At 38.9% G+C, this 27,283-nt stretch overlaps 2 protein-coding genes across 3 annotated transcripts; one reads left to right on the forward strand and one right to left on the reverse strand.

Moving 5' to 3' along the window:
• Positions 1–635: 635 nt before the first annotated feature.
• wu:fc11c11 (piggyBac transposable element-derived protein 4) lies at positions 636–16,681 on the reverse strand. 2 transcript variants are annotated; one of them, XM_051695359.1, is made up of 3 exons: positions 16,385–16,681; positions 12,740–14,020; positions 636–3,661 (listed from the first exon to the last, which is right to left on the reverse strand). In XM_051695359.1, the coding sequence occupies exons 1-3, from the start codon at positions 16,570–16,572 to the stop codon at positions 3,205–3,207; spliced, it is 1,926 nt and encodes a 641-aa protein (XP_051551319.1). In that variant the 5' UTR covers positions 16,573–16,681; the 3' UTR covers positions 636–3,204. The 2 variants fall into 2 exon arrangements, with proteins under 2 accessions (XP_051551319.1, XP_051551318.1); XM_051695358.1 differs by lacking the exon at positions 636–3,661 and adding an exon at positions 10,492–12,655.
• A 2,766-nt stretch (positions 16,682–19,447) lies between these two features.
• On the forward strand, positions 19,448–26,679 carry si:dkey-222f2.1 (keratin, type II cytoskeletal 8). The gene is made up of 9 exons (XM_051695362.1): positions 19,448–19,809; positions 22,012–22,220; positions 22,959–23,019; positions 23,728–23,823; positions 24,313–24,477; positions 24,619–24,744; positions 24,823–25,043; positions 25,148–25,194; positions 25,351–26,679. Exons 1-9 carry the CDS (start codon positions 19,522–19,524, stop codon positions 25,452–25,454), a joined length of 1,317 nt encoding a protein of 438 aa, XP_051551322.1. The 5' UTR covers positions 19,448–19,521; the 3' UTR covers positions 25,455–26,679.
• The last annotated feature ends 604 nt before the right edge of the window (positions 26,680–27,283 follow it).

Raw genomic sequence — 27,283 nt, forward strand, 5'->3', positions numbered from 1 at the left:
ACACACTGCCCATTTCACAAGCAAGAGGGAAAATCAAGCTGAGGAATCAGACTCTGGAGACTAGCTAGCCCTCGAAACGAACACGGATTTGTACTGTGCCCACAATTTAAAAAAAATTATGTCGATCTGGTATTCCATATTTTCATCAGCCCAAATATTCAGAAAAGCACTGATTTCATCAACTGACCAGTACTGACAATTCTCCATTCTCCGTTGATCTAAGGTAAGCTGGTAACTAGATATGAAAAATTGGTAAATTAGTATCTTGGTGCCAAAACCTCTGACTCATGCAGCTAAACTCTGCCTTTGACATTGACCCAAGGGTAATTGGCGGGCTTGGGCACTGGGCTTTTGAACCCGAGGAGGCACGATGAAGCCCCGGAAATAGCAGTGCCAACACAACTGGCCCTGGCATGCACTAGCTCGCCCTCATCTGGCCAGATAGTGGAAATGTGGCTATAGTTGACAGGCATCCTTTATCATGCAGTGGCTCCAACCACTTTATTTTCCCCATCTAATGAAATATTTGTAACAAATGTCATGTATGTGAATTGATTGCTATGAATAGTATTAATTAGGCTTTATTTTAATAACTTCCAACCTGTTTATCAAAACCAGATTGACATAAAATTCTGAGCTGAATTAAATAACTTTGAATGTTGAAACGTTCTAAAAAAATCCTAAAACTTTAAATTCCACCCACTTTATTTTTAAGATATAAATGTTAATTACAAATTGTATGATTGTATGAGTTGATTACAGATTTTATTAGTTTTCTATTCATTGCATCAAAAGCACCTTGTGACAGCATAAAGCTACTCTGAAACAAATTAATTTGGATGACAAAACATGTTCTCAAAACTCCAAAGACTTTTAAACTCCAGCCTCTTTTTCCTGTATGACTAAATTCCCAGATAGCACATGCACATCTTTGAGTAGGGATGGGACGATATATCGAATTTCGAAATATCGCGAACCAAAAAAGAAAGAAAAGACGAACCATATTAAGGAAAAACTCTATATTTCAGAATTTGCAACTCTGTTTTCTGTTCATGTGATCATAAACTAAATGACCCGTTAAACATCATAATATCTATCGCTTGATTTTACGCATAATGTGCTTTTAATTTCTACACTGTTTACAGGGTTCGCACAAGGTCCTTGAAGTGCTTGAATTAGCTCTTAAAAATTTACAGTAAGTACTGGAAAACCTGGAAAATCACCTTGTTTTGTTGGAAAGTGCTTGATTAAAACAGAAAATGTCTTCCGTGTAATGTGTGTCCATCAAAGATGAGATCTTGCACTCCCATTTTATTTAATATGTCTCTTTTAATAACCTATACTGTTCTTTACAGTCAAATAAAAAGTAAAAACATGTATTTTAATCACATAGACATCTCTCGTTAATGAACCGGAAAACCTGTGTGTGCGTATCATTGAAATCTTAAAGTGACAGTACCATTTTTGCGCTTGTTATACAAATAAACTTAAACTTAATGTTATTATTTGTAAATTGTACACATTATTTCAAACATTGACAGCTCGTATCATTTTTATATATACAGTACAAGTTCATGATAGAATATTAATTGATAGAATGTAGAATTTGTTTATTTTAAAAAAGTTAAAATGTGATAATGACTAACAAATTATTCAATATAAATCTATATGTTCGCATACTTTTTCAGGACAGTTTTATTGCTTGTTCTGCACCTGATCAGCCTGAATGTAGCCCACTACTAATATTTTACTTTTCTTATAGAGAACGGTATATGAGAAACTCCTATTATTTAAACTTTGAACATTTATATTGTGTATTAAAGAACTTTATTTTTATGAGAAATTATTTGCATTTTGTGCAAACATTTAAAAAAGAATTAACAGTTTTCTGACATACTTTTGTCATTTAAGTGTTATTATGTTGAATCGTGACCCTCATATCGTCTATCGAACTGAATCGTGAGATAACCATATCATCTCATCCCTAAGTTCAAGATGTCTGTTTCAGAGCGTTTCATCTGAAAAGCATCACTTTCTAATTAACATCTGCTAAACATCTTAAAAAGATCAGATTTACAAATATTCTAAATCACATACATCTCAAAGACATCTGCTGGATGTCTTATTGCACATGGGCAAACAACCTTAAAAACACGTCTTCCAGATGTAAACACACACATCAAATAAACATCTGGGTCATGTACGTGTGCTATCAAGGTTAAAATGATGTTATTTCCAAATTTCGTATGCGTGAATTTTTAGCTATGAATTTTGTATATCATAATTTTTCTCCCTTATGGATTGGATCGGATTAACACCATCTCTCCCTCACTTTAATGAGTAGCAATGCAGTGACACAATCAAAGAGGAAAAAAAGTCATTTTATCGATAGTAAACCATAGCGACAGTACCCACTTCCGTTACTTTTGTCCGCCATTTCATGTGTCCAAAGACATGCCAGCAAATTGTGCTGTGAAATAAAATGACCAAAATTGGTCCATTCTATGGTAATAATGTCCAATCTGTTTCCATTCATTTTCCAAAAATATCTAGGGTAAATCCCCCGAATCCGCATTAATAGTAAATATTTGTTCTCGACGACAAGGCCTCCTAATGTTCCATATGTAACGTGTGTAAAATAAAATATGTCAGAATGTATTCAAACACAAATGTTGTTGATTAATCTTTTAGTATTCTTAAAGTAGACAACCTTTAATAGCTAAATGTCCTAAATACACCCCTGGAAACAATAAGCTAAACATTAAAATTGAATAAAAATAGTTTACTGATCTTCTGCAGTCCATAATTTCTCCTGGTCCACCCACCCAAATTGAAAGTGCAGTTTGTAGCGTCGCTGCTTTAGCTATTTATTCTCCAAAACTGGTCACTTCTGAATGCTTGATAACTTGAGCCGATTACCTGATGATACTACAACAAGTTTTGAGTTTAAGCTATGCCTGCGTGTACCTCCAAAGATATTCTGAAAGGACACTTGGTAACCAAATTATTTTACACATACACCTCCTGTAAAATATATAATTATCATTCAGGTAAGAAATCACACAAACTAAAAAAATTTTTTTTTTTTTTTTACACACTTTTTACCCACATATCATGAACTACTGTAATCTAAGTGCATGCACCTCCAACACCAGGGGTCACTGTCACCCAAGTTTTTTTTACTGTTTCTGTCAACTGTCCATCTTAGATTTTTACGCTGGCATCCTCGGTACAACCACCTGATTCATGCCATTTCTTAAAACATTCACGCTTGGCAACAAAGCACAAACTCACATTACAAGTCACACATTCCATTGGAGTTTTATAATGGCACATTCTGCATTTCCTCCTTCCAATTGTGCTGTCCCCACTGATATACTTGGGCAGGTGGAAATCCTGAGAAAGAGATTGCTTAGGAACTCCTGCAGAGGTATGAGAAAGCCCTGTTCCTGCAAGCTCTGAGACAAGTGCCTCCCGAAACTTCTTCTGGGTCAGAGGCTTCAGATTCTTCGCTTTGGCCATGTGCCGGTGCAAAATGAAGGCATTTACAACAGCGATGTCCACAAAATGGTAAAAAAAGGATCGATACCACTTCATCGTTTTATGCAGAACTGTGTAATTTCCAATAAGTGCATCAGACAGATCCACTCCCCCCATGTTTCTGGAATTAAAACATACACTTGATTACAAAACTTGTTATTTCAAAGGTACATGCAAAGTTCAGAAATTAACAAATGTTACTAACTTATTGTAGTCCAGCACTGCAGCTGGAACAGGGAAGTCCTCAGCGGTCCAAACACCATCTTCTCCCTTCACCTTCCTTTTCACTGTGTCACCATTGTAGGCTTTATGAAAGGTGGAGCACATCAGCACATCTCTCTTGTCCTTCCACTCCACAAACAGGAGGTTGTCGTCCCGAAACCAACGTATGTTGCCGCGAGGAGATGTTTTTTTTGAGTGGCCTATTCGGTTTGTTCGAACAGTGCCACAAGCCCAGATCTTCTTACTGAGGAGGTCCCTGAAGAGTGTGGGACTGGTGTAGTTGTTGTTCACATACAGTTTGTAGCCAGTGCCCAACAACTTTTCATTCACCAGTGTCATGACCGAATCATAGCTAATACCTTTACTCTGCTCTGAATTTGGCTTTCCCTCATAAACGAAGAAGTCCCACGTGTAGCCGCAGAGGGAATCTGCCAGTACAAATAGTTTGTAGCCCCATCGTGTAGGTTTATTTTTCATATAATGTTTGAGTCCATTTCTAGCCTTTGATGCCACCATTCTTTCATCAATGGAGATGTTCTGAAAGGGATGAAAAGAGGCCTTGCAGGCCTCTCGAATGTGCTGGTACAGCGGCTTGATCTTAAACAGGCAGTCATATTCAGGCGTTCCCTTCTTCTTTTCATTCTCTTCATCTTCTTTGGGATCGCTAATATGAATAGCACCAGAGATGGTGAGAAACTTCTTACAAGACATAATTTGAGCAGGAAACGGCAGACTGTAAATGGGCGACTTCTTCCAGTAGTCTAACAATCTGGAACATTTCAACAGACCCATGTAAATCACCAGAGCCAAGTATGATCTAAAATCTTTTATAGAAATGTTGCTGCCATGGCTTCTTTCCATACTGACATTTGGCCCTGTAGGCATTTGAGTTTTTTACAATTGTCTGCATCACTGATGTTGAAAAGAAGAATTCAAAGAACTGCAGAGGACTGTATGATGCGGTGGTGATCAACTGTGGGCCAGGTGTTCGGCGGGGTATAAACATCGGTTTAGGCGGTTCAATATCAGGCTCATCCACTCCGTGCCACTTACCATCGGAGTTGCTTTTTGAAAATGGAAGGGGCCGTCTAATGCTGCTTCTCCTGTTCTTCCCTTTGCCACTTTTTGTAGGGACAGGTGAAGAAGATCTCAAAGATTTTGCTGGAGATGGCGATATGGAAGACGGACCAGATCTCTTCCTCTTTTGAGGGGTGGCCTTTGGACTGCAGTCCTCATCAGAAGAGGAATCGTCAGTTGAACGTTTACTGCAAGATTCATAGAGAAAATGGCTTTAATGATGAACAGACGGAACGATTCCTAATTCACATGTTTTCTTAGTTTTTACATTAGAATATTAAAGTTGGAAATGTCATGTGGTGTAACAGTCCAAGGAAGTGGTGCACCGATCAGGAAATTTGAGGCCGATACCGATCTCCAATTTTTTAACACTAAGATCGGCCGATACCGATTTTTAAAAAGTGCCCTTTGGAACCTTTTACAAAGTTACAAAAATGACACTAAAATTACATTAATTTGTGAATTGCTAACATTTATTTGTTTTGAAACAGTTATGAATAGTTCTGTTGTCAATATCAAAAGGTCACTGTGACATACTTGTAAGCAGTAAAAACCATGAGAGCATCACACACAGCAGAGGTACAGTATGTTCAAAAATAAGAAAAATACAGTATATCCATTACAAGCTCTAAAACTGCTTCAATGAGGAATCATTAATATCTATGATTTGTTTTCTGTCTTTGGCGATTTGCTGTAACAAAATCACTAATTAAGCAAATATGTGAAGACGCGGTGCCATAATGGTTAAAATGCAATTGCTGTGATTAGTGGTAATGTGATTAATCTGATTTAAATTGGGATCCTCACAGAATATCGCTGAGACGAATCTGATGAGATATTGAGAGCACCTGCAGAGCGCGCATGTTTGATTGACACTGCGAGAGAGCATATTGAAGGGGGTGATGCCGAGTGCTCGTGATCGCTCCACACGTCTGATTGTCACGACTCACGTTACATCACATATACTCAGATTTGTATACGCATGTTTATGTGTTGTTTCATTCGTTTTTATACCCGTCTGCAGTATCTTTACCCTCTCCGTGCTCACAATGCAGCGAGTCAGAATTACTACTGTAATGACTCTAGAAAATGGTCAACTTAAAGGTGCTATGTAATATTTTTACTGTACTAAATCATAAAATGACCATAATATGTCATTAGAGAATTAGGAAACATGCTAAGTTGAAATACTGGCTTCTCCGAAAACAATGCTACAGCCAGTATATTCTACTTTGAAGTTTCCATTCCGGGCTGAAATGTCTATTTATGTTTTGGCCTGTGTGATCCCGCCCACTGCCCACTCACCAATAGTATTTCAACACCGCCGGGTTGCCAGATTTGAACAAGTCTGCAGGCAAACAACACTGCGTGCTGCAGCCATGGAAGCCAGCAAACTAACTGGATCAGAGATAACAGATTCCACCCGACCTAAAAAGCCTCACCATCTGTCTAAAATCCACCATGACCAGAGGCGTAGTAAAACAAGGATAAATATTGGAGATGCCTTTGCAAGATGGAGACAGCTTAAAGCCCAGAAGTCCTTTAAAACGGATGCTGAGATGGCTAATTTGAGCATCAACATTCTGGCAACCCACATGAGCTTCGAGTCTGGGGCGGGGCAGACAACTTTCCAATATTTTGAATTTGGACTACAGTACCGATTTCAAATGCTTGTTGTCAATCTTACAGCACCTTTAATATTCATACACGTGCAATTCTTACACATTTTTTAAAACAACATGAATAACAGCATGTCTGAAAGTTTACATTTGTGAATACTTAGAACTACCAACAATTCAGGGGGGCCTGGGTAGTTCAGCAAGTCAAGACGCTGACTACAACACCTGGAGTCTCAAGTTTCGAATCTAGGGCGTGCTTAGTGATCAAGGGCTGAGAAAGAGCTCATTCATTAGAGTAGAAGTGTATGTGTGATTCCCTGCGTGCTACAAAAAAAGATTGGCCCCGATTCTAGGCACGATCAGTTGATCACAGACCTAAGACGAAGCTCGGACGATTTAGATCAGTGGCCAATTGATCGGTGCACCCCTAGTCCAAGGATAGTACAAATAAAATCTGTATTTTTCTTATACAACTGAAACTTTATATTGCAGCACTTTTCATGTTGTCATTTTAAGATAAACCGCTGATGTTGTATCCTTCCTCATACTGTAAGTCGCTTTGGATAAAATATAAATGAAAAGCTGAAATTCTTTTTACAAAAAGTTGTTGAAAAGTTTGAAAAACTTTTTCCAAACATGTAACCAACATGTAGGTAGCCATTTTATTGACAAAATAAAAAAATATATATAAAACAGACCGCTTTCAACCCTCAAGATGTGATATTTGCCATCACTTTGTCATATCATAAATATCAATATTTTGATCAGGTCATTCGGGGTAACCCTGCCATTGGTTTTAATTTAGATTTATTTTCTAAAGATTCCTCATTTTTATTAGGGATGCACCAATACCACTTTTACTCTTCCGATCCGATTCCGACATTGGAAATCTCAGTATCGGCCGATACCGATCCCAAGCCGATACCAGTGTTGTTTTTTTGCATAATCAGTTTGGAATATCTTTACATTACTGTGTGGAACTAATTGGGAGTACTCTTTAATATGTAAAGAAACACAAACCTCTAACTACACATTATTTCAATATAAATGTATAGCTTATTAAGAAACACTTTATTATTAACTTGTATACTGGATAACGTAGCAGCAAAACTAACAGTTATTCCAGTCTTCATGTCTTCAATAGAAAAGAAACCAATGTTTTATTTTTGCCTTTTTTTCCTCCCAAAAATGTTTCAACTTGCATCTGGACTTTAAAGGATTCAGATCTCTTTTTTGTTAAATTTAATTGTAAGCCATCAGTCCACTTTTCATTCACACAGTTATTTTTACAAATACTAATGATGACAATAATAATAAGAATAATTTGTTATTAATATTATTATTATTGACTTAATTTTAATTTAAAATACAACAGTAATATTTTTAAATCATGCACTTTTTAAACCCTCATGCTTTTATTTTGACATTCTGAACTCTACAGGAAATCCTGTATGTGTCTGTTTGTAGGCAAGTTCACAATAGTTTAATTCGCTTCTTATTCAAATTCTGGTAAAATGCACCTCCAGTGCTGTTCTAAATGCATATTATAAGTGAACCGAACTACTGAGCATCTACATCTGATATGTTGTTCTTGAGTAGCGCTCAAATATTGCGCACCGCTGTGAAGGATAAAAATAGGCACGAGTGCATCACCAGCCTGTGCGTGAGTTTGTGTCAATAGAGCACCATTAACTAATGCGCTGCGCATACTATATATTTACTTATTAAACACAGCCTTTTGTGATTCACAGAGCTATTGCACGTCTTCAAGTGGCTTTGAATAAAATGCACGAGTCATATGAACTACTTTAATGGTGTTTTAATGGTTCTTTTATGTCACTTTTTTGAGCTTGACAGTAACAAACATGACTAACACAAAGTATCGGATTTGGATCGGGCTCGTCGGACCATTACCCGATCCATCTAATAGCTTCAGTATCGGAGCCGATACCGATCCAGGTTTAGGATCGGTGCATTCCTCATTTTTATCACCTCGGAAAACCTGTCAATCAACCATACTTTTTTTTTAATTTCTGATTTTGGCATATGTTGTCCTCCATATTTGACTGATATACTGAATAAGCAGTTGGATTTTCCCAAATTTTTTGGATTTTTCCATTAAATGCATTATTTACATAAAGAAGAAGAAGCAAAAAATAAGTAATTTCACATTTGTGGAGCCAATAAAAAGTGTGTAAACTCACCAATCGAGGAAGTAATCAAGACCATCGATAAACATCTCTGCTGTGGAGTCCACGCTGGAGGCGTCACTCTCCTCCTCAGATGATTCATTCAAATCTGTCGTCTCGTCGTTCTCTTCCTTGACACTGTTTACAAAATCCTCCGAGTTGTCCTCAACCGTGTTACTTACCTTCTTTTTACGTGAACCCATTGCAATATACAGTGCTGCACAGGGTCGCAGATAACGAGCCGATCACTGCAGCAAACAACCCGCGCGCACAGTATTTGTTTGAGGAATGCACAACACCCCCTTCTTTCTTCTTTTTCTTCTTCTTATAGATTGTATTGGCATTTGGCAAACTAGCTCATGGTGCATTACTGCCACCAACTTATCAGGAGTGTGGAGTGCCGAATGAATGAGAAAATTATGTCTGTGCAAGCTCATGTCTTTCTCTTTCTTATGCTGTGCATACTAAGTGCACGTGCTATTCATTGCATCAAAAGCACCTTGTGACAGCATAAAGCTACTCTGAAACTAATTAATTTAGATGACAAAACATGTTCTCAAAACTCCAAAGACTTTTAAACTCCAGCCTCTTTTTCCTGTACAATTAAATTCCCAGATAGCACATGTACATCTTTGAGTAGTGATGGGATCGAATTTCGATATATGGTGAGCCAAAACAAAATCTACACTGTTTACAGGGTTCGCACAAGGTCCTTGAAGTGCTTAAAGTAGCTTTTAAAATGTACAGTAAGTACTGGAAAACCTGGAAAATCGCCTTTTGTTGAAAAGTGCTTGATTAAAACAGAAAATGTCTTCCGTGTAATGTGTGTCCATCAAAGATGAGATCTTGCACTATCATTTTATTTAATGTGTCTCTTTTAATAACCTATACTGTTCTTTACAGTCAAATAAAAAAGCTTATAAAGAACCTTTATGCTTTTCCTCCCTTACCGTGCTATCGGATTGACGCCATCTCTCCCCCACTTTAATGATTAGCAATGCAGTGACACAATCAAAATGGAAAAAAAAAGTCATTTTATTGATAGTAAACCATAGCGACAGTACCCACTTCCGTTACTTTTGTCCACCATTTCATGTGTCCAAAGACATGCCAGCAAATTGTGCTGTGAAATAAAATGACCAAAATTGGTCCATTCTATGGTAATAATGTCCATTCTGTTTCCATTCATTTTCCAAAAATATCTAGGGTAAATCCCCCGAATCCGCATTAATAGTAAATATTTGGTCTCGGCGACAAGGCCTCCTAATGTTCCATATGTAATGTGTGTAAAATAAAATATGTCAGAATGTATTCAAACACAAATGTTGATTAATCTTTTAGTATTCTTAAAGTAGACAACCTTTAATAGCTAAATGTCCTAAATACACCCCTGGAAACAATAAGCTAAACATTAAAATTGAATAAAAATAGTTTACTGATCTTCTGCAGTCCATAATTTCTCCTGGTCCACCCACCCAAATTGAAAGTGCAGTTTGTAGTGTCGCTGCTTTAGCTGTTTATTCTCCAAAACTGGTCACTTCTGAATGCTTGATAACTTGAGCCGATTACCTGATGATACTACAAGTTTTCAGTTTAAGCTATGCCTGCGTGTACTTCCTAAGATATTCTGAAAGGACACTTGGTAACCAAATTATTTTACACATACACCTCCTGTAAAATATATACAATTGAAGTCAGAAGTTTATATACACCTTAGCCAAATACATTTAAACTCAGTTTTTCACTATCCCTGACATTTAATCGTAGAAAACATTCCCCGTCTTAGGTCAGTTAGGATCACTTTATTTTAAGAATGTGAAATGTCAGAATAATAGTAGAGAGAATTATTTCTTTCAGCTTTTATTTCTTTCATCACATTCCCAGTGGGTCAGACGTTTACATACACTTTGTTAGTATTTGGTAGCATTACCTTTAAATTGTTTAACTTGGGTCAGATGTTTTGGGTAGCCTTCCACAAGCTTCTCACAATAAGTTGCTGGAATTTTGGCCCATTCCTCCAGACAGAACTGGTGTAACTGAGTCAGGTTTATAGGCCTCCTTGCTCACACAAGCTTTTTCAGTTCTGCCCACAAATTTTCTATCGGATTGAAGTCAGGGCTTTGTGATGGCCACTCCAATACCTTGACTTTGTTGTCCTTAAGCCATTTTGCCACAACTTTGGAGGTATGCTTGGGGTCATTGTCCATTTGGAAGACCCATTTGTGACCGAGCTTTAACTTCCTGGCTGATGTCTTGAGATGTTGCTTCAATATATCCACATAATTTTCCTTCCTCGTGATGCCATCTATTTTGTGAAGTGCACCAGTCCCTCCTGCAGCAAAGCACCCCCACAACATGATGCTGCCACCCCCATGCTTCACGGTTGGGATGGTGTTCTTTGGCTCGCACGCCTCACCCTTTTTCCTCCAAACATAATGATGGTCATTATGGCCAAACAGTTCAATTTTGGTTTTATTAAACCCGAGGAAATTTCTCCTAAAAGAAAGATCTTTGTCCCCATCTGCACTTGCAAATTGTAGTCTGGCTTTTTTATGGTGGTTCTGGAGCAGTGGATTCTTCCTTGCAGAGCAGCCTTTCAGGTTATGTCGATATAGGACTTGTTTTACTGTGGATATAGATACTTGCCTACCTGTTTCCTCCAGTATCTTCACAAGGTCCTTTGCTGTTGTTCTGGGATTGATTTGCACTTTTTGCACCAAACTACGTTCTCTAGGAGACAGAATGCGTCTCCTTCCTGAGTGGTAAGATGGCTGCGTGGTCCCATGGTGTTTATACTTGCATACTATTGTTTGTACAGATGAACGTCGTGCCTTCAGGCATTTGAAAATTGCTCCCAAGGATGAACCAGACTTGTGGAGGTCCACAATTGTTTTTCTGAGGTCTTAGCTGATTTATTTTGATTTTCCCATGATGTCAAGCAAAGAGGCATGGAGTTTGAAGGTAGGCCTTAAAATATATCCACAGGTACACCTCCAATTCAGTACACCTCCTATCAAAAGCTAATTGGCTAATTGTCTAAAGACCTCACATCATTTTCTGGAGTTTTCCAAGTTGCTTAAAAGCACAGTTAACTTAGTGTATGTAAACATCTGACCCACTGGAATTGTGATATAGTCTATTAAAAGTGAAACAATCGGTCTGTAAACTATTGTTGGAAAAATTACTTTTTTAATACTTCAACCTAAGTGTATGTAAACTTCTGACCTCACTAATTATCATTCAGATAAGAAACCACAATTTTTTTTTTTTTACTACTTCAGAACATACACAATGATATCAAAATGTTTTTTATTTGAATGTCTAAATAGCTATAATATTAAGATTAGTTCAAAAGTGTTACATTTCACCAGAGTAACAGTGTGAAAAAAGTACTTTATATTTACAGCTACTTACAATTGTGGCACCCACAGATCATGAACTACTGTAATTTAAGTGCATGCACCTCCAACACCAGGGGTCACTGTCACCCAAGTTTTTTTTACTGTTTCTGTCAACTGTCCATCTTAGATTTTTACTCTGTCATCCTCGGTACAACCACCTGATTCATGCCATTTCTTAAAACATTCACGCTTGGCAACAAAGCACAAACTCACATTACAAGTCACACATTCCATTGGAGTTTTACAATGACACATCCTGCATCTCCTCCTTCCAATACTGCGGTCCCCACTGATGTACTTGGGCAGGTGGAAATCTTGAGAAAGAGATTGCTTAGGAACTCCTGCAGAGGTATGAGAAATACTTGTTCCTGCAGAGGTATGAGAAAGCCCTGTTCCTGCAAGCTCTGAGACAAGTGCCTCCCGAAACTTCTTCTGGGTCAGAGGCTTCAGATTCTTCGCTTTGGCCATGTGCTGGTGCAAAATGAAGGCATTTACAACAGCGATGTCCACAAAATGGTAAAAAAAGGATCGATACCACTTCCTCGTTTTATGCAGAACTGTGTAATTTCCAATAAGTGTATCAGACAGATCCACTCCCCCCATGTTTCTGGAATTAAAACATACACTTGATTACAAAACTTGTTATTTCAAAGGTACATGCAAAGTTCAGAAATTAACAAATGTTACTAACTTATTGTAGTCCAGCACTGCAGCTGGAACAGGGAAGTCCTCAGCGGTCCAAACACCATCTTCTCCCTTCACCTTCCTTTTAACGGTGTCACCACTGTAGGCTTTATGAAAGGTGGAGCACATCAGCACGTCTCTCTTGTCCTTCCACTCCACAAACAGGAGGTTGTCGTCCCGAAACCAACGTATGTTGCCGCGAGGAGATGTTTTTTTTGAGTGGCCTATTCGGTTTGTTCGAACAGTGCCACAAGCCCAGATCTTCTTACTGAGGAGGTCCCTGAAGAGTGTGGGACTGGTGTAGTTGTTGTTCACATACAGTTTGTAGCCAGTGCCCAACAACTTTTCATTCACCAGTGTCATGACCGAATCATAGCTAATACCTTTACTCTGCTCTGAATTTGGCTTTCCCTCGTAAACGAAGAAGTCACACGTGTAGCCGCAGAGGGAATCTGCCAGTACAAATAGTTTGTAGCCCCATCGTGTAGGTTTATTTTTCATATAATGTTTGAGTCCATTTCTAGCCTTTGATGCCACCATTCTTTCATCAATGGAGATGTTCTGAAAGGGATGAAAAGAGGCCTTGCAGGCCTCTCGAATGTGCTGGTACAGCGGCTTGATCTTAAACAGGCAGTCATATTCAGGCGTTCCCTTCTTCTTTTCATTCTCTTCATCCTCTTTGGGATCGCTTATCTGAAGAGCACTGGAGATGGTGAGAAATTTTGAACGGGACATAATTTGAGCAGGAAACGGCAGACTGTAGATGTCCGACTTCTTCCAGTAGTCTGTCAGTGTGGAACATTTCAACAGACCCATGTAAATCACCAGAGCCAAGTATGATCTGAAATCTTTTATAGAAATGTTCTGCCATGGCTTCTTTCCATCCTGACATTTGGCCCCATAGGCATTTGAGTTTCTTACAATTGTCTGCATCACTGATGTTGAAAAGAAGAATTCAAAGAACTGCAGAGGACTGTATGATGCGGTGGTGATCAACTGTGGGCCAGGTGTTCGACGAGGTATAAACATCGGTTTAGACGGTTCAATATCAGGCTTATCCACTCCGTGCCACTTACCATCGGAGTTGCTTTTTGAAAATGGAAGGGGCCGTTTAATGCTGCTTCTCCTGTTCTTCCCTTTGCCACTTTTTGTAGGGACAGGTGAAGAAGATCTCAAAGACTTTGTTGGCGATTGTGATGTGCAAGATGGACCAGATCTCTTCCTCTTTTGAGGGGTGGCCTTTGGACTGCAGTCCTCATCAGAAGAGGAATCGTCATTTGAAAGATTACTGCAAGATTCATAAAGAAAATGGCTTTAATTACAGACGCAACAATTCCTAAAAATCACGTTTTCTTAGTTTTCCATTAGAATATTAAAGTCAGAAATGTCATGTGGTGTAACAGTCCAAGGATAGAAAAAATAAAATCATAGTATTTTCCTTATACAACTAAAACTTTGTATTGCAGCACTTTTTATGTTACTGTCATCTTAAGATAAATCGCTGATGTTGTATCCTTCCTCATACTGTAAGTTGCTTCGGATAAAATATAAATTAAAAGCTGAAATTAGGGCTGCACAATTAATCATATTTTAATCGCGATCCCGATTTCTGCCTCTCACGGTTAATTACGCATAATCATCTGCGATATTAGTGAGCTAGCAAACAGAAATTATCAGCCAGCTAAAGTTGCAAATTGTATCCAGGGTGTGCTGAGTGACTCCAGCCAGGTCTCCTAAGCAACCACATTGGCCCAGTTCCTAGGGAGGGTAGAGTCACATGGGGTAACCTCCTCGTGGTCGCTATAATGTGGTTCTCGCTCTCGGTGGGGCACGTGGCGAGTTGTGCGTGGATGCCGCGGAGAATAGCATGAAGCCTCCACAAGCTCTATGTCTCCGCGGTAATGCGCTCAACAAGCCATGTGATAAGATGCACGGATTAACGGTCACAGACACGGAGGCAACTGAGATTCGTCCTCCGCCACTCGGATTGAGGCGAGTCACTACGCCACCACGGGGACTTAGAGCGCATTGGGAATTGGGCATTCCAAATTGGTGAGAAAAGGGGAGAAAATAAAGAGTTGCAAATTGTTGCTCATTTTTATAATAGGCTCTGTCTGAAGATGATAGGTCAAATCACAAGCTTTTGAGTCTATTTTCACCTCACCTGACCAATCGCGTTCTCTTCAGAAGTTTGCCACTGACCAATCACTTTTCAGTTTCGAGCACGCACTGACATACGGAGCCGCAGATGTCTCATATATGTTTCATATATCGCTTTGACTGATACAAGGCTCGCATCAGAAAGCTGGATCATGATGCCTGCGGAGGTAGGATGAAAATCTGGTGCCTTTCAAACTACTCTGAGACCAGTCATACAACAACTCTGTCCGCTCAGCCATTAACTGATTATGCAGCAAGTCAGCTGAATAAACTCTGGTTGCAGCGCGGTGTTACAGAAGTTTTAGAGCGGTTCTGTGCTCAATAACGATGGATTTCATCTCGCGCTCTCATTACATATTACAGAACAGCTGTGCTTGGAGTTCGGTTCGGTTCACGTGCATCACTAACATGCGTTGAACGCGCTAAAAAGTGCTCCAGATTTGCACACCTCCTTGCACATTTGCGTAATTTCATGTATGTTTGGCCATTACAAGTGTCTAAAAAATCTAAAGTAAACCCATGGCACCAGGGTTTTGTGGGTCGAGGAGGAGATAAGAGCATTTCACCAGGTTTGGATGGAACACCAGAGCCTGCCAAAACGGTTGTCAACAGAAACAAAACACACTTCCTTCAGTTTTTTTTGTACATCAAAGTGAAGACCTTTGAGACCGTTTAGCATTGCCGCCTGCTATATTACTACAGAAATACATTACTGCTGTTTATTGCAATAATAACAAAAGTAAATCATTTTCAACTTAAGTGTGAAAACCCTTAAATTGGAAGTAAAGCATGGGCAAAACTTCACTTAATTTTGGTCAAAAAGAATCATTTACTTGTTGGTAGTTTTAACACCTTGTTCAACATGAGAGCTGCTGTTTAAATGTAATTAAATTTTTTTAATTTAAGAAATAAATATCAAAGCTGTGGCAACATTATTATTATTATTATTTTGTCCAAATCCTGCAACCCTGCAATAAAAATAAATAAATACAACTTCAAAGGGCAGACTAATCGTGATTAATAGTCGTGATTAAAATAAAAATCGTGTGATAATCATTTTAACCATTATCGTGCAGCCCTAGCTGAAAGTCTTTTTTTTTAAAAGTTGTGAGTAACCAACATGTAGGTAGCCATTTTATTGACAAAATTAAAAATATAAATAAAACAGTCCGCTTTCGACCCTCAAGATGTGATATTTGCCATCACTTTGTCATATCATAAATATCAATATTTTGACATTTTATGAAATTACATATTTTGATCAGGTCATTCGGGTTATCACCTCAGAAAACCTGTCAATGAACCATACTTTTTTTAATTACTGATTTTGGCATATGTTGTCCTCCATATTTGACTGATATACTGAATAAGCAGTTGGATTTTCACAACTTTTTTGGATTTTTCCATTAAATGCATTATTTACATAAAGAAGAAGAAGCAAAAAATAAGTAATTTCACATTTGTGGAGCCAATAAAAAGTGTGTAAACTCACCAATCGAGGAAGTAATCAAGACCATCGATAAACATCTCTGCTGTGGAGTCCACGCTGGAGGCGTCACTCTCCTCCTCAGATGATTCATTCAAATCTGTCGTCTCGTCGTTCTCTTCCTTGACACTGTTTACAAAATCCTCCGAGTTGTCCTCAACCGTGTTACTTACCTTCTTTTTACGTGAACCCATTGCAATATACAGTGCTGCACAGGGTCGCAGATAACGAGCCGATCACTGCAGCAAACAACCCGCGCGCACAGTATTTGTTTGAGGAATGCACAACACCCCCTTCTTTCTTCTTTTTCTTCTTCTTATAGATTGTATTGGCAGTTGGCAAACTAGCTCATGGTGCATTACTGCCACCAACTTATCAGGAGTGTGGAGTGCCGAATGAAGGAGAAAATTATGTCTTTGCAAGCTCATGTCTTTCTCTTTCTTATGCTGTGCATACTAAATGCACGTGCTCAGCAGTTGCTATTTGACTGCAGTTTGTAGGCCTACATTGTCCTGTTTCGTGTTTCCCTATTCTGGATAATTTAAACCTTGTGCATCAATTTAAAAAAAGTTACTCAGAGGTACTTTTGAGGACAAAAATGTCAGCGTCAAAAAACTGCCATAATAATATTATATATTAATATTATTTTCCATTTTTAATGAGTTAATTATTTTAACCAACATCAGTCCTGATCATAACTACCAAATATTCATTCAGTTTCAGGATTTTAACCCTTTAAATTCCAGTTTGTTTATATAATGCCACTGTTGTTTTTTACACACACACACATACAAAACACACTCTGACATCCATACCAACACACCTACACAATTTTAGCTGCATCATTTATTCAATTGGCCTGCAGTGCTCTATAATACAGCAAACAGAAAATAGGTAAAAAGCATGTATTTGCTCCATAGTCTAAACATGAGAAACATGGCGCCATCTGGTGGAAAATATTAAAAATTTAAATTTTGAAACCAGGCCTCAGAATGAAAGCATAATATCATAGAATTCATGATTTTATGCTTTAATGGCACTGAGGCTGTGAGGCATAGACTTACTGTCTCTTCAATGGGCTGTACTGCAGTTTTAAGTGTTTTTGGGACGTTCCGTTGACAAAACATTGATAAAATATCTGTCCAAGAATATTCGGTATACAAAGAACTCCAGACAACATGAGTTGAGGAAAATCAGACATCCCACACAGCCTTGTTGTCATTCCCATTAAAAATCAAAGATGGCGCTAGCGTGAATAAGGTCTATATATCCCGGATTCTAGCACTAAAGTGAGTGGCTTTCAAACAGTGCGGCGGACAGAGCCCGAGCAGTAAGAGGAAAGGAGGAGGGCTCCCTTCCATTGTGCACACTCGAGGAGGACCGCGCTCAGCATTTTACAGTAGCGGCGACAAGTGACCATTAACTTCTGATATGCTTCGCGTCTGTTTCTTTTGTCCAGGCTTGAGCGTGTAAACTGCTCATACCTCTATAAATAACCATCCGATGACAGGTCGTCTTACATCTCCTTTGAGTGGCATCTGGGTGAGGGGGTGTGTCTTAAAACTGAGTTGAAAGTTCATTGGTTGCTCCCACAAGCCAATTGTCCAATGGCATTTTTAGACTTGATTGTCAAATGGAGAAAGAAAAGCAACTGGCCAATGGAAAAAGAAAAGCCAAAGTAAAATGAAAAAAGAAAGGCCATTGGCAAATAGATGAAGAAAAGCAACTGGAAAACGAATGAAGCAATTGCCAAATGCTTTTTTAAAACACAATTTAAAAGGTGCATTTAAGAATGACTTAATGTGCTATTTTATTGTTACATTTAATTGCATTTTAAACTTTAATTAAAGACATGATTTATTAATGCACAATTTAGTTGTTAAAAGTGGAGATTTATAGAAAAAAGGGCATAAATACGGATCTGTTTCTTACCCACACCTATCATATTGAGCCAGAAGATATAGATTTAACCAGTGGTGTCTTATGGATTACTTTTATGATGACTTGATGTCCTTTTTGGAGAGTCAAACTATTTTTATTTATTATTATTGTTCTTTTGTTTTATTATTATTGCTATGAATTTACATTTAAAAAGTTTAAAGAGAGATTTTCTCTATTTACACATTTGGACTAAATCATATATATATATATATATATACATTTCTTTATTTTTCCTTTTTGTTTTAGTGCTGAAAGATATGGTACTAGATGAAAGAATTGGAAATATTTTGGATGAAAGCCTTACCACCAGGTAGAGCTCTCAATGCATCTTTATCTAGTCGACAGGGAAGCTAGGAAGAATTACACTTAGTTTGCATAAAATGAAACCATCTACCACAATATATCAATAAACATAACACATTAAAACCAGTGAAAGGGCAGTGAACATAGACCAAAAAAGAAAGAGAAAAGCTTCACTTTAAACACAACAATGCTCATTTGGAAGTCACTCAAACAATAATGTAAAATTCATGTTGTAATGGATATAGCCTTTTATTCTGAACAGAAATGCTTTTACATTGTTGCTATTTGACACACCTTGTATCCCAAACCAGTAATATAAAGGGTTGGTTTTATTCAGAGGTCTATCAAAAACAGATCAGATTTGCCTTGATAAAATTTGTCAGATTTGTCAGATTTGCCTATTGAAATATTTTGGTTAAGCGAATCAGAGTATTGTTTTTGGAACTGATGCATAAGGTACATGATTATTGGCTCAAGACGCCCTAACCTCTAAAATAAAGAGAATGCACACATGGAGGGCATGATATTACAACTGCTTATTCTCAAATGAGTTTACCACAGGTCGTATAATTAGTTTGAGAATACTGTTGTCATGGATCGCATTAAAAATGTAGATGCTATTTGAGCACACTGAAACAGTAAGAAAGAGAATAAGCGAGCTTATGTGTTCACTGCAGATCAGGGAGCTCAGATAAAGTGGACAGTGTGTATGTGTAAGTGCGTCCTGAAACAGGTTTTCCCACAATAGAAAGTCTCCACCCCATCCTGGTTGGACTTTAAAAGCCCAGCCTCTTTCCACAAGGACACTTGTTTCACTCAGGTCTGCCCACCTGTTCTCAGTTGAAACATCTTTCATTTCAGCCCTTCGCTGTCCACATACTTCCTTTCCGTCTCTAGCCATGAGTCTGAGAAACAAGCGCATCAGTTCCAGCAGCTCAGTGAGGAGCAGTGGGAAAATGGGGGGTTACGGCTACAGCAGTCTCAGCGGGATCTCTCTGGGAGCATCTGCCCCTAGCTTCAGCACCAGCTCGGCCTACCTTGGAACTCCCATCGCCAGTGTCTCGGTCAACAAGAGCCTGTTGGCGCCCCTCAACCTGGAGATCGACCCCAACATCCAGATGGTGCGCACGCAGGAGAAGGACCAGATCAAATCGCTGAACAACCGCTTTGCCTCCTTCATCGATAAGGTACAGTTGGGTCTCTTGTTCCCTGAGATGGTAGAGTGTGATAAGTTAGTGGAAGTGTATACTGAGACGCTTGACATTTTGTTGAGTCCCATCAAAAGTTAGAGGTCTTCATATCTGTTAAATCAATGCAGAATCTTAATGGTGATGATGATTGTAACTTCAAATGATCATCTAGCATCAACATGCCTTACAGCACGTACTTCTGAGGGCCTCAAGAAATTTCACTCTTTGGTAGACTCAAATTGAGAATGATAGTTCTGTAGCGCGACCCACTTCTCTGAAGCCTGTAACCTGATAAAAGCAGATCGGATCTGACCAAGCCATCGAAGATGGCACTATCCCAGAGAGTATGAAGGAATCTTTTGTGTGCCGGAGGACAATGCAGCCAAATCCCAAGAGCCTGCTGGACTGAAATCGACACTTCAGTCGCATTGCAGTACAACCAAGTCTCTGTTGTGGGTCGGGGCAGGGTTGGGTCCTCCAACACAGGCCTCAGGTCAGCTTTTAAAGTGCTTGAAATTAAGGATTTGCGAGGAAAGGACCCATTTAGGTCAGCCACTACTCTCTAGAGTATTACAATGTGGCTAATGTGGAGTCGTATTGCTCTGTTAATGTGTCTACCCTGGCAGGGTGGGCATCAATTAAAAGCGGTCAGGCTTTCAGGATGTGCAGTGGACTGACAAACTCTCAAAGAAGAGTGTCTTAAAATGCATAAATTCCACAGAAATTGAGTCTTTCTTCTCTGTTCGAACAGAGAAATGACAGAAATACAGGAAAAGAATAACCTTTGTAACAGAGCTCCAGTAAAACACAAATTCAGAACGTTTTCTATTGACAGCGGGTTCCTCTAACTTACAAGTACAAGTATATTTGACACATACAACTTTAAAATACTCAATATATCAATGACAAGCCAGCCTGTAGAAAGAGAACATACCACTTGTCTTTGATGCTTCAGATGCTGATTTCTATTGAATTCAAATTCTACATCAATATATCAGTATTTGGAGAGGGTACAATTGTATAATTCCACAATTTGACCTTTACTTTGATCACAGAACTTCAACAGAATACTGCCTGAGGATATTATTTTAGTCTGAGCCATCAAAGAGAGAGAATCCGTCATACTGAACTCATTCATTTTCCAGAAATAAAAATAAAATCCATTTTTGAAGTTGAAACTAATTAAACATTTAACACACTTAATTCACGAAAAATGCTTCCAGGACTGATGCAAAAACTAAAGCGCTAAAAATGCACCATTCCATTGAAGTTAATTTTTTGACCATAGATTTCACAGGTCAGATTCGTTAGGCACAAATTTGTTTCCTTTCTTTTCTTTTAAGCTTCCATTTTAAAAAATGTTTTCCTGCCTATCCAATTTATTATACAATACAATTTCTAAAATGTATTAGAGATTCACCAAAGTGGGGGCCTGGGTAGCACAGCAAGTAAAGACGTTGACTACCACACCTGGAGTCACGAGTTCGAATCCAGGGCGTGCTGAGTGACTCCAGCCAGGTCTCCTAAGCAACCAATTGGCCTGGTTGCTAGGGAGGGTAGAGTCACATTGGGTTAACCTCCTCGTGGTCGCTATAATATGGTTCTCACTCTCGGTGGGGTGCATGGTGAGTTGTGCGTGGATGCTGTGGAGAATAGCGTGAGCCTCCACACGTGCTAGGTTTCTGCGGTAACGTGCTCAACAAGCCATGTGATAAGATGCACAGATTGACAGTCTCAGATGCAGAGACAACTGAGATTCGTCCTCCGCCACCTGGATTGAAGTCGCTATGCCACCACGAGGACCTAGAGCGCATTGGGAATTGGGCATGCCAAACTGGGGAGAAAAGGGGCGGAAAAACATGTTAGACAATTAGCCTACAACTTGTGCTGTGTGTAAAAGAAAATGTCTTTGAATTGGATGATAGTGACAGCAGATTTGCACAGCTAGAATTTCACGAGGTGAAACGGTAAAGCGTAGTCTGCTTCAGCTTCATCATTCACAATTCAGTTAATGTAAGTTAAGAATGTTAATGTAAGTTCGAAGTTGTGTAATTATCAGTGATTTGAAACAAGGTAGCATAAAAAAGCAGAACCACCAAACTCTTAGTATCAGTATCGGCAGATGTTGTTCTAAATAACCAGATATTCCTGTCGGCACACAAATCAGTGCATCCCTACAATTTATTGTCCCCACTATAGGTGCGCTTCCTGGAGCAGCAGAACAAGATGCTGGAGACAAAGTGGGACGTTCTGCAGAGTCAGACCCCGGGCCGGTCCAACGTTGAGCCCATGTTTGAGGCTTACATGGCCAACCTGCGCAGGCAGCTGGACGTGGTCAACAACGATAGGACTAAGTTGGACGGAGAACTGCGGAACATGCAGGGTCTGGTTGAGGACTTCAAACACAAGTACAGTGCAGTGCTCAGATCTATACTTAAGTACATGCAAAACTTTTTCAAACATAACTTTCCTAAGCGTAATCTTTGTCTATGTTCACTCATATCCAGCCAAACTGGTCTCGTAGAATCACGTTACTACACTTACATTTTTGCAAAACGATTTATACGTGGCTCATTGTACGTGTTGTAACAGTTTCCTGGTGAAATGAACACTTGAGGTGCTACAACAACAATTACTTTTATTCACATTAACACAAATCACGAGTAAAATGGCAGATTATCAGTTAATAGAAACGTACTCTTCGCTTTGTTCCTCATACAGTGCTGTCCTATGAAATTTAAACACTTCTACTTTAGCTCATGACTTGTAAGGCGATGAATTTTAACGTTTGCATTACATAACCAACTACATTTACAAGCTTGTTCATGATCAAATTGCGCGGTAGCTCAACTGATAGAGGGTTGCACTTGCAATGTAAAGAGTCCTCAAGAGCATGCGAGTTGACATGTTAACCGAAAGATTCATGCAAGCACCACAAAATGACATTCATCTCACATTTGCTTTTTCTGACACTATCGCTTAGGTTTAGGCTTAAGGTTTAGGGTAGGAAGGTAGGTTTTAAACTGCTACGATACATGTAATGAAGCCAAGTAATTTCATTTTGCAAAAATGTCACCATAGTCACGTAATTTAGATCAGGCGGTCTCCAGCACTGAAATATCTACTTTGTTTCCTCTTTGATTTAGATATGAAGACGAGATCAACAAAAGGAACAACCTGGAGAACGACTTTGTGATTCTGAAAAAGGTTTGATCCCTTGACTTTTATGGTCAAAGGTCAAAAATAGTATGTTTTTAAGTATGCAAAGCAATGCAAAAGGTATGACCTCACTTTGATGAGGTGTAAGGATAGGGTACCAGTGGAAAAAAAAAAGCTGAACTTAACAGGATCAGAGAAAGTTAAACTTTCACAACACTTTCAATAACAAGGAGCCAAGGAGAGGCAACAATAGGAAGTTTGGGAGTGGTAAAGCGCTCTAAGCTTCTCAAGTTGAGCCTGGAGGGATCAGATCACCACTGACAAAAGCCTGGATGGAGACACAAGCATTATTTATACACTGTAGTAGATCCATTTTCAATAGCCTTCAGAGAGAAGAAAGACGTAAAAGTTGCCTATTAAAGATCTAAAACAGGACAATTTGATTCTATTCTTGTTGGGCAACATCCTGTAGTTTAGTTCTAACCTGAATCAAACACTCCTTCCTGTAATTTTCAAGTAATCCTGACTACTAATTTACTGAGTCCAATTAGCTGGTGCAGGTTTGTTTGATTAGGGTTGGTGCTGAACTGTGCAGGACGTAGCCCTCCAGAAACGGAATAGAATAGTCTTGATCTACAAGATGTAGTTTGATTCATAGATTGACACGGGGTACTGTAGCTTTCAGTGCCTAAGGAAGACACAAGTTCGTTAGGGCTGAAATCGAGAAGGAAAAGCTGAGTGCTGTGTGTCCCACAGGATGTGGACTCGGCGTATCTGGTGAAAGCTGACTTGGAGGACAAAGTTGGTGCCCTGACTGATGAGATCAACTTCCTGAGGACCATCTACGATGAGGTGACACGCACACACCCCTATACAGAAACATACTTTGACAACCAGTTATTAAAAGAGTCTAACCATCCGGGATGCATCAGGATAGATTAGCATTCACACCTAAAATACGATGTGGTCACATGCATTTTTGAGTACCTCCATATGTGGTTTTTGTGACCTGATTGCAAAACGTTTTAGAGTCCGTTTACAACTGTATTTAGCGTTGACCACTTGTGATCGGATCACCGAAACACATCTTAATACCAGGTGCAAATCAGGGTCTTTTTGATTGCCACCCACAATGTAAATTAAGTTGATCCTGGTGTAATTTAAAGAAAGATATAGTCTGAACGGTAATGAAGCTCAGGCACCCCATTATCTGGATTGGTTCTCAATGGCCCACTTGTGCTCCCATTCTACAATTGATGACCATTTGCACAGGGTGGCATCCCCGAGTGGTGTGAAAACACCAAAGTGTGAACGTTTCTTTGTCTCTTTATTTGTGATCAGGAGCTGCGTGAGCTGCAGGCCAGCATTACAGACACGTCTGTCGTTGTGCAGATGGACAACTCACGAAGCCTTAACATGGATCACATCGTGGCTGAAGTCAAGGCTCAATATGAGGAGATCGCTGCCAAGAGCCGCGAAGAGGCTGAATCCTGGTACAAGTCCAAGGTGGAGAAAAAATGCTAAACTTCCTTCCAGAGTATTTTAAAATTGATTGATTGGTTGAAGGAATAAAAGATAAAGTGTGTGTGTACTGAAATTGTATCTAATGGATTGTACTGATTCATTTTTCCATTTCGTTCTACTCAGTTCGATCAGATGTCCTCTCAGGCAATTCAGTACAACGATCAACTGCGAAACGCTAAAGGGGAGATCGCAGATATCAACCGTATGATCAGTCGCTTGCAAAGCGAGATTGAAGTCATTAAATCTCAGGTGAGAAAAGTACTCCATCAAGACTTTTTTACTATCAACCAAGACAGTCAATAACTCTTGATGCACCAATTATTGTAGCGTGTTAACCTGGAGAGTCAGATCGCGGAGGCTGAGGACCGTGGCGAGATGACAGTGAAGGAGGCCAAAGGTCGTATCAAAGACCTGGAGGATGCACTGCAGAGGGCGAAGCAGGACATGGCCCGCCAGCTCCGTGAATACCAGGAGCTCATGAATGTCAAGTTGGCGCTGGATATTGAGATCGCCACCTATAGGAAGCTGTTGGAAGGCGAGGAGGACAGGTAATATTCTCTTTAGCACATTTTATAACACACAAGAGGCATGAAACTCAAATGTTTACATTGATAAATATTGATTTATTCTTTTTTGTTCATACCTCTCACAGAATTGGGCATCAATCCATTGTGAGCATCCAGTCTGCCCCCAACTACAGTGAGTCCAAAAGTGACATTATACATTACAGCAATGGCCACAATACACTTTTATAAAACAACATATGACTACATAAATATTTAGAACACATACCATATGATCTTTATATACCGACCTTATCTGAAAACGAAATATTATTTAACTTTTTCTTCACAGGTTCCAAAGCGTCAAATAGTTTTCAGCAGAACAGCTCTCCTTCACCGAAAATCCTGATCAAGACTACTGAAACCAGAAACAACACCAGATTCAGTACCCACTAAAAGTCTGAAGTACAATAAGCATGATAGAAAATACCATATATACTTTAGCTGTGACAGTTCGCCTTAAAGTCAACGAACCCTATTTACTTTCTTATTACAGACTCCTGGTCTAATTGTGCACAGTGCAAGCTATTTTGTGTTATTTCGTCAAGACAAAATAACTCGCTTTGCCTCTGAAATGACCAATAGCAATTCAGACCATTTAATATTCCAGGTTTAATACAAGTTAAGCTCAGTCAACAGTATTTGTGGCATAATGTTCATTGCCACAAAAATGAATTTCAACTCGTCCCTCGTTCTTTAAAAAAAGCAAAAATCGAGTCGACACTGAGGCACTTACAATGGAAGAGAATGAGGTCAATCTGTAAACATTAAAATGCTCACTTTTTCAAAAGTATGGCGACAAGACGTGAATAATATGCATGTAAAAATTATTTTAGTGTGATAAAATCGCTTACGAACCTTTTCTGTGTAAAGTTATATCCAATTTTACAACGTTGCCATGATGACTTAACGCTGTAAACCCTAAAACGACCGTAAAAATTATGATTTTAACAACTTTACAGTTCAAATTATACCCACTTTTTACAGAAGAATTAATGTAGGTGCTTTTATAAAATTATAAGCTTCCCATTTCTGCCTTCAAACCCTCCAGAAATTGGGCCTTGAATTGCCCCAGCAACTTTTGTAGGTAAGGCAGCCTTCTGAAAATCTTGCAAGTAGTTTAATGCCGGTTGACATTGATGTAATTAAGGTTGTGGCAATAGCAAATGGAAATAGATTTGTAAAATAAGTATTACCTTTGGGATATGTGGAAATGTTCTGGAGGGGGAACTTGATCTTCATCCTCCACATCCATGTAAAAAAGTCCTCCATATCCTCCTCCATTTTTTACTTGTTTTATTGTTTTACCTGGAAAAATGCATCACATCATGGAAGTCAAATTGGTTGTTTTATGTTGACATTAAATATAGGAGTAGTTTTCTTTTTGTGAATCAATGGTTGAAATCTTAAATAAATCTGAAATATCTGATCTTTATGCCTGATTAGAATACAATCCAAAAATAAACTACAGTACAAAACGTAACGAAACTGTGGTATCATTTATCCTGTAAACTGAACCTCTTTTATTTTGCCAGTGTGCTTCTACAGACCGCATTATGTAAAAACCGGACAATCTTTTATATAATGTACATATCTAAAAGAAGATGAAGAACATGAAACATACAGGCAGGCAAACACTTACTCTTCTGAACAGCAAAGAAGTATTGAAATGAAAAATTACACCAAACACCACAGACCACAGACTCGTATCAACAGAGCAATAAAAGTAGCTCTTTCTGTCTTTTGGCTACAGATAAATACACATACCACATACACATATTTTGCAGGTCTCAAAATGTTCTCAGCTTGAGGCTACATAAACCGAGAGCCGGATATGGACACTAACAGGACAAGGATCAGCCTTCAGGACAAAACTGTGTTTGAGGAAAATGAGGTCAAGCAGCTGAGATACTGGTTTCAGTTTTACTGTAATCCTAGAGATTAGAATTAGAGTAATTTTAGTGGGAGAGAAAAGCTGAATATGATATCTGAAAAGGTAAATTATGGTCAATGACAGTTTAATATTATCTCAAATCAGACAAACCATATTGCCCCAAAATGAACAAAAAGCATCTGATTTAGGATGGAGACACACTGACCGGAATGGCACTATGAAGGTCATGAAAGCTGCTGTTGTTCCCTAAATTCTTCTTAAATTGACCAAAACACATGGTAGTGTATGAGGAAAAAGCCATTCATTGACATAGCCTGTTAAAAGCCTTACA

The sequence above is a fragment of the Myxocyprinus asiaticus genome, chromosome 50, assembly GCF_019703515.2.
Source record: "Myxocyprinus asiaticus isolate MX2 ecotype Aquarium Trade chromosome 50, UBuf_Myxa_2, whole genome shotgun sequence".
Classification (NCBI taxonomy): Eukaryota; Metazoa; Chordata; class Actinopteri; order Cypriniformes; family Catostomidae; genus Myxocyprinus; species Myxocyprinus asiaticus.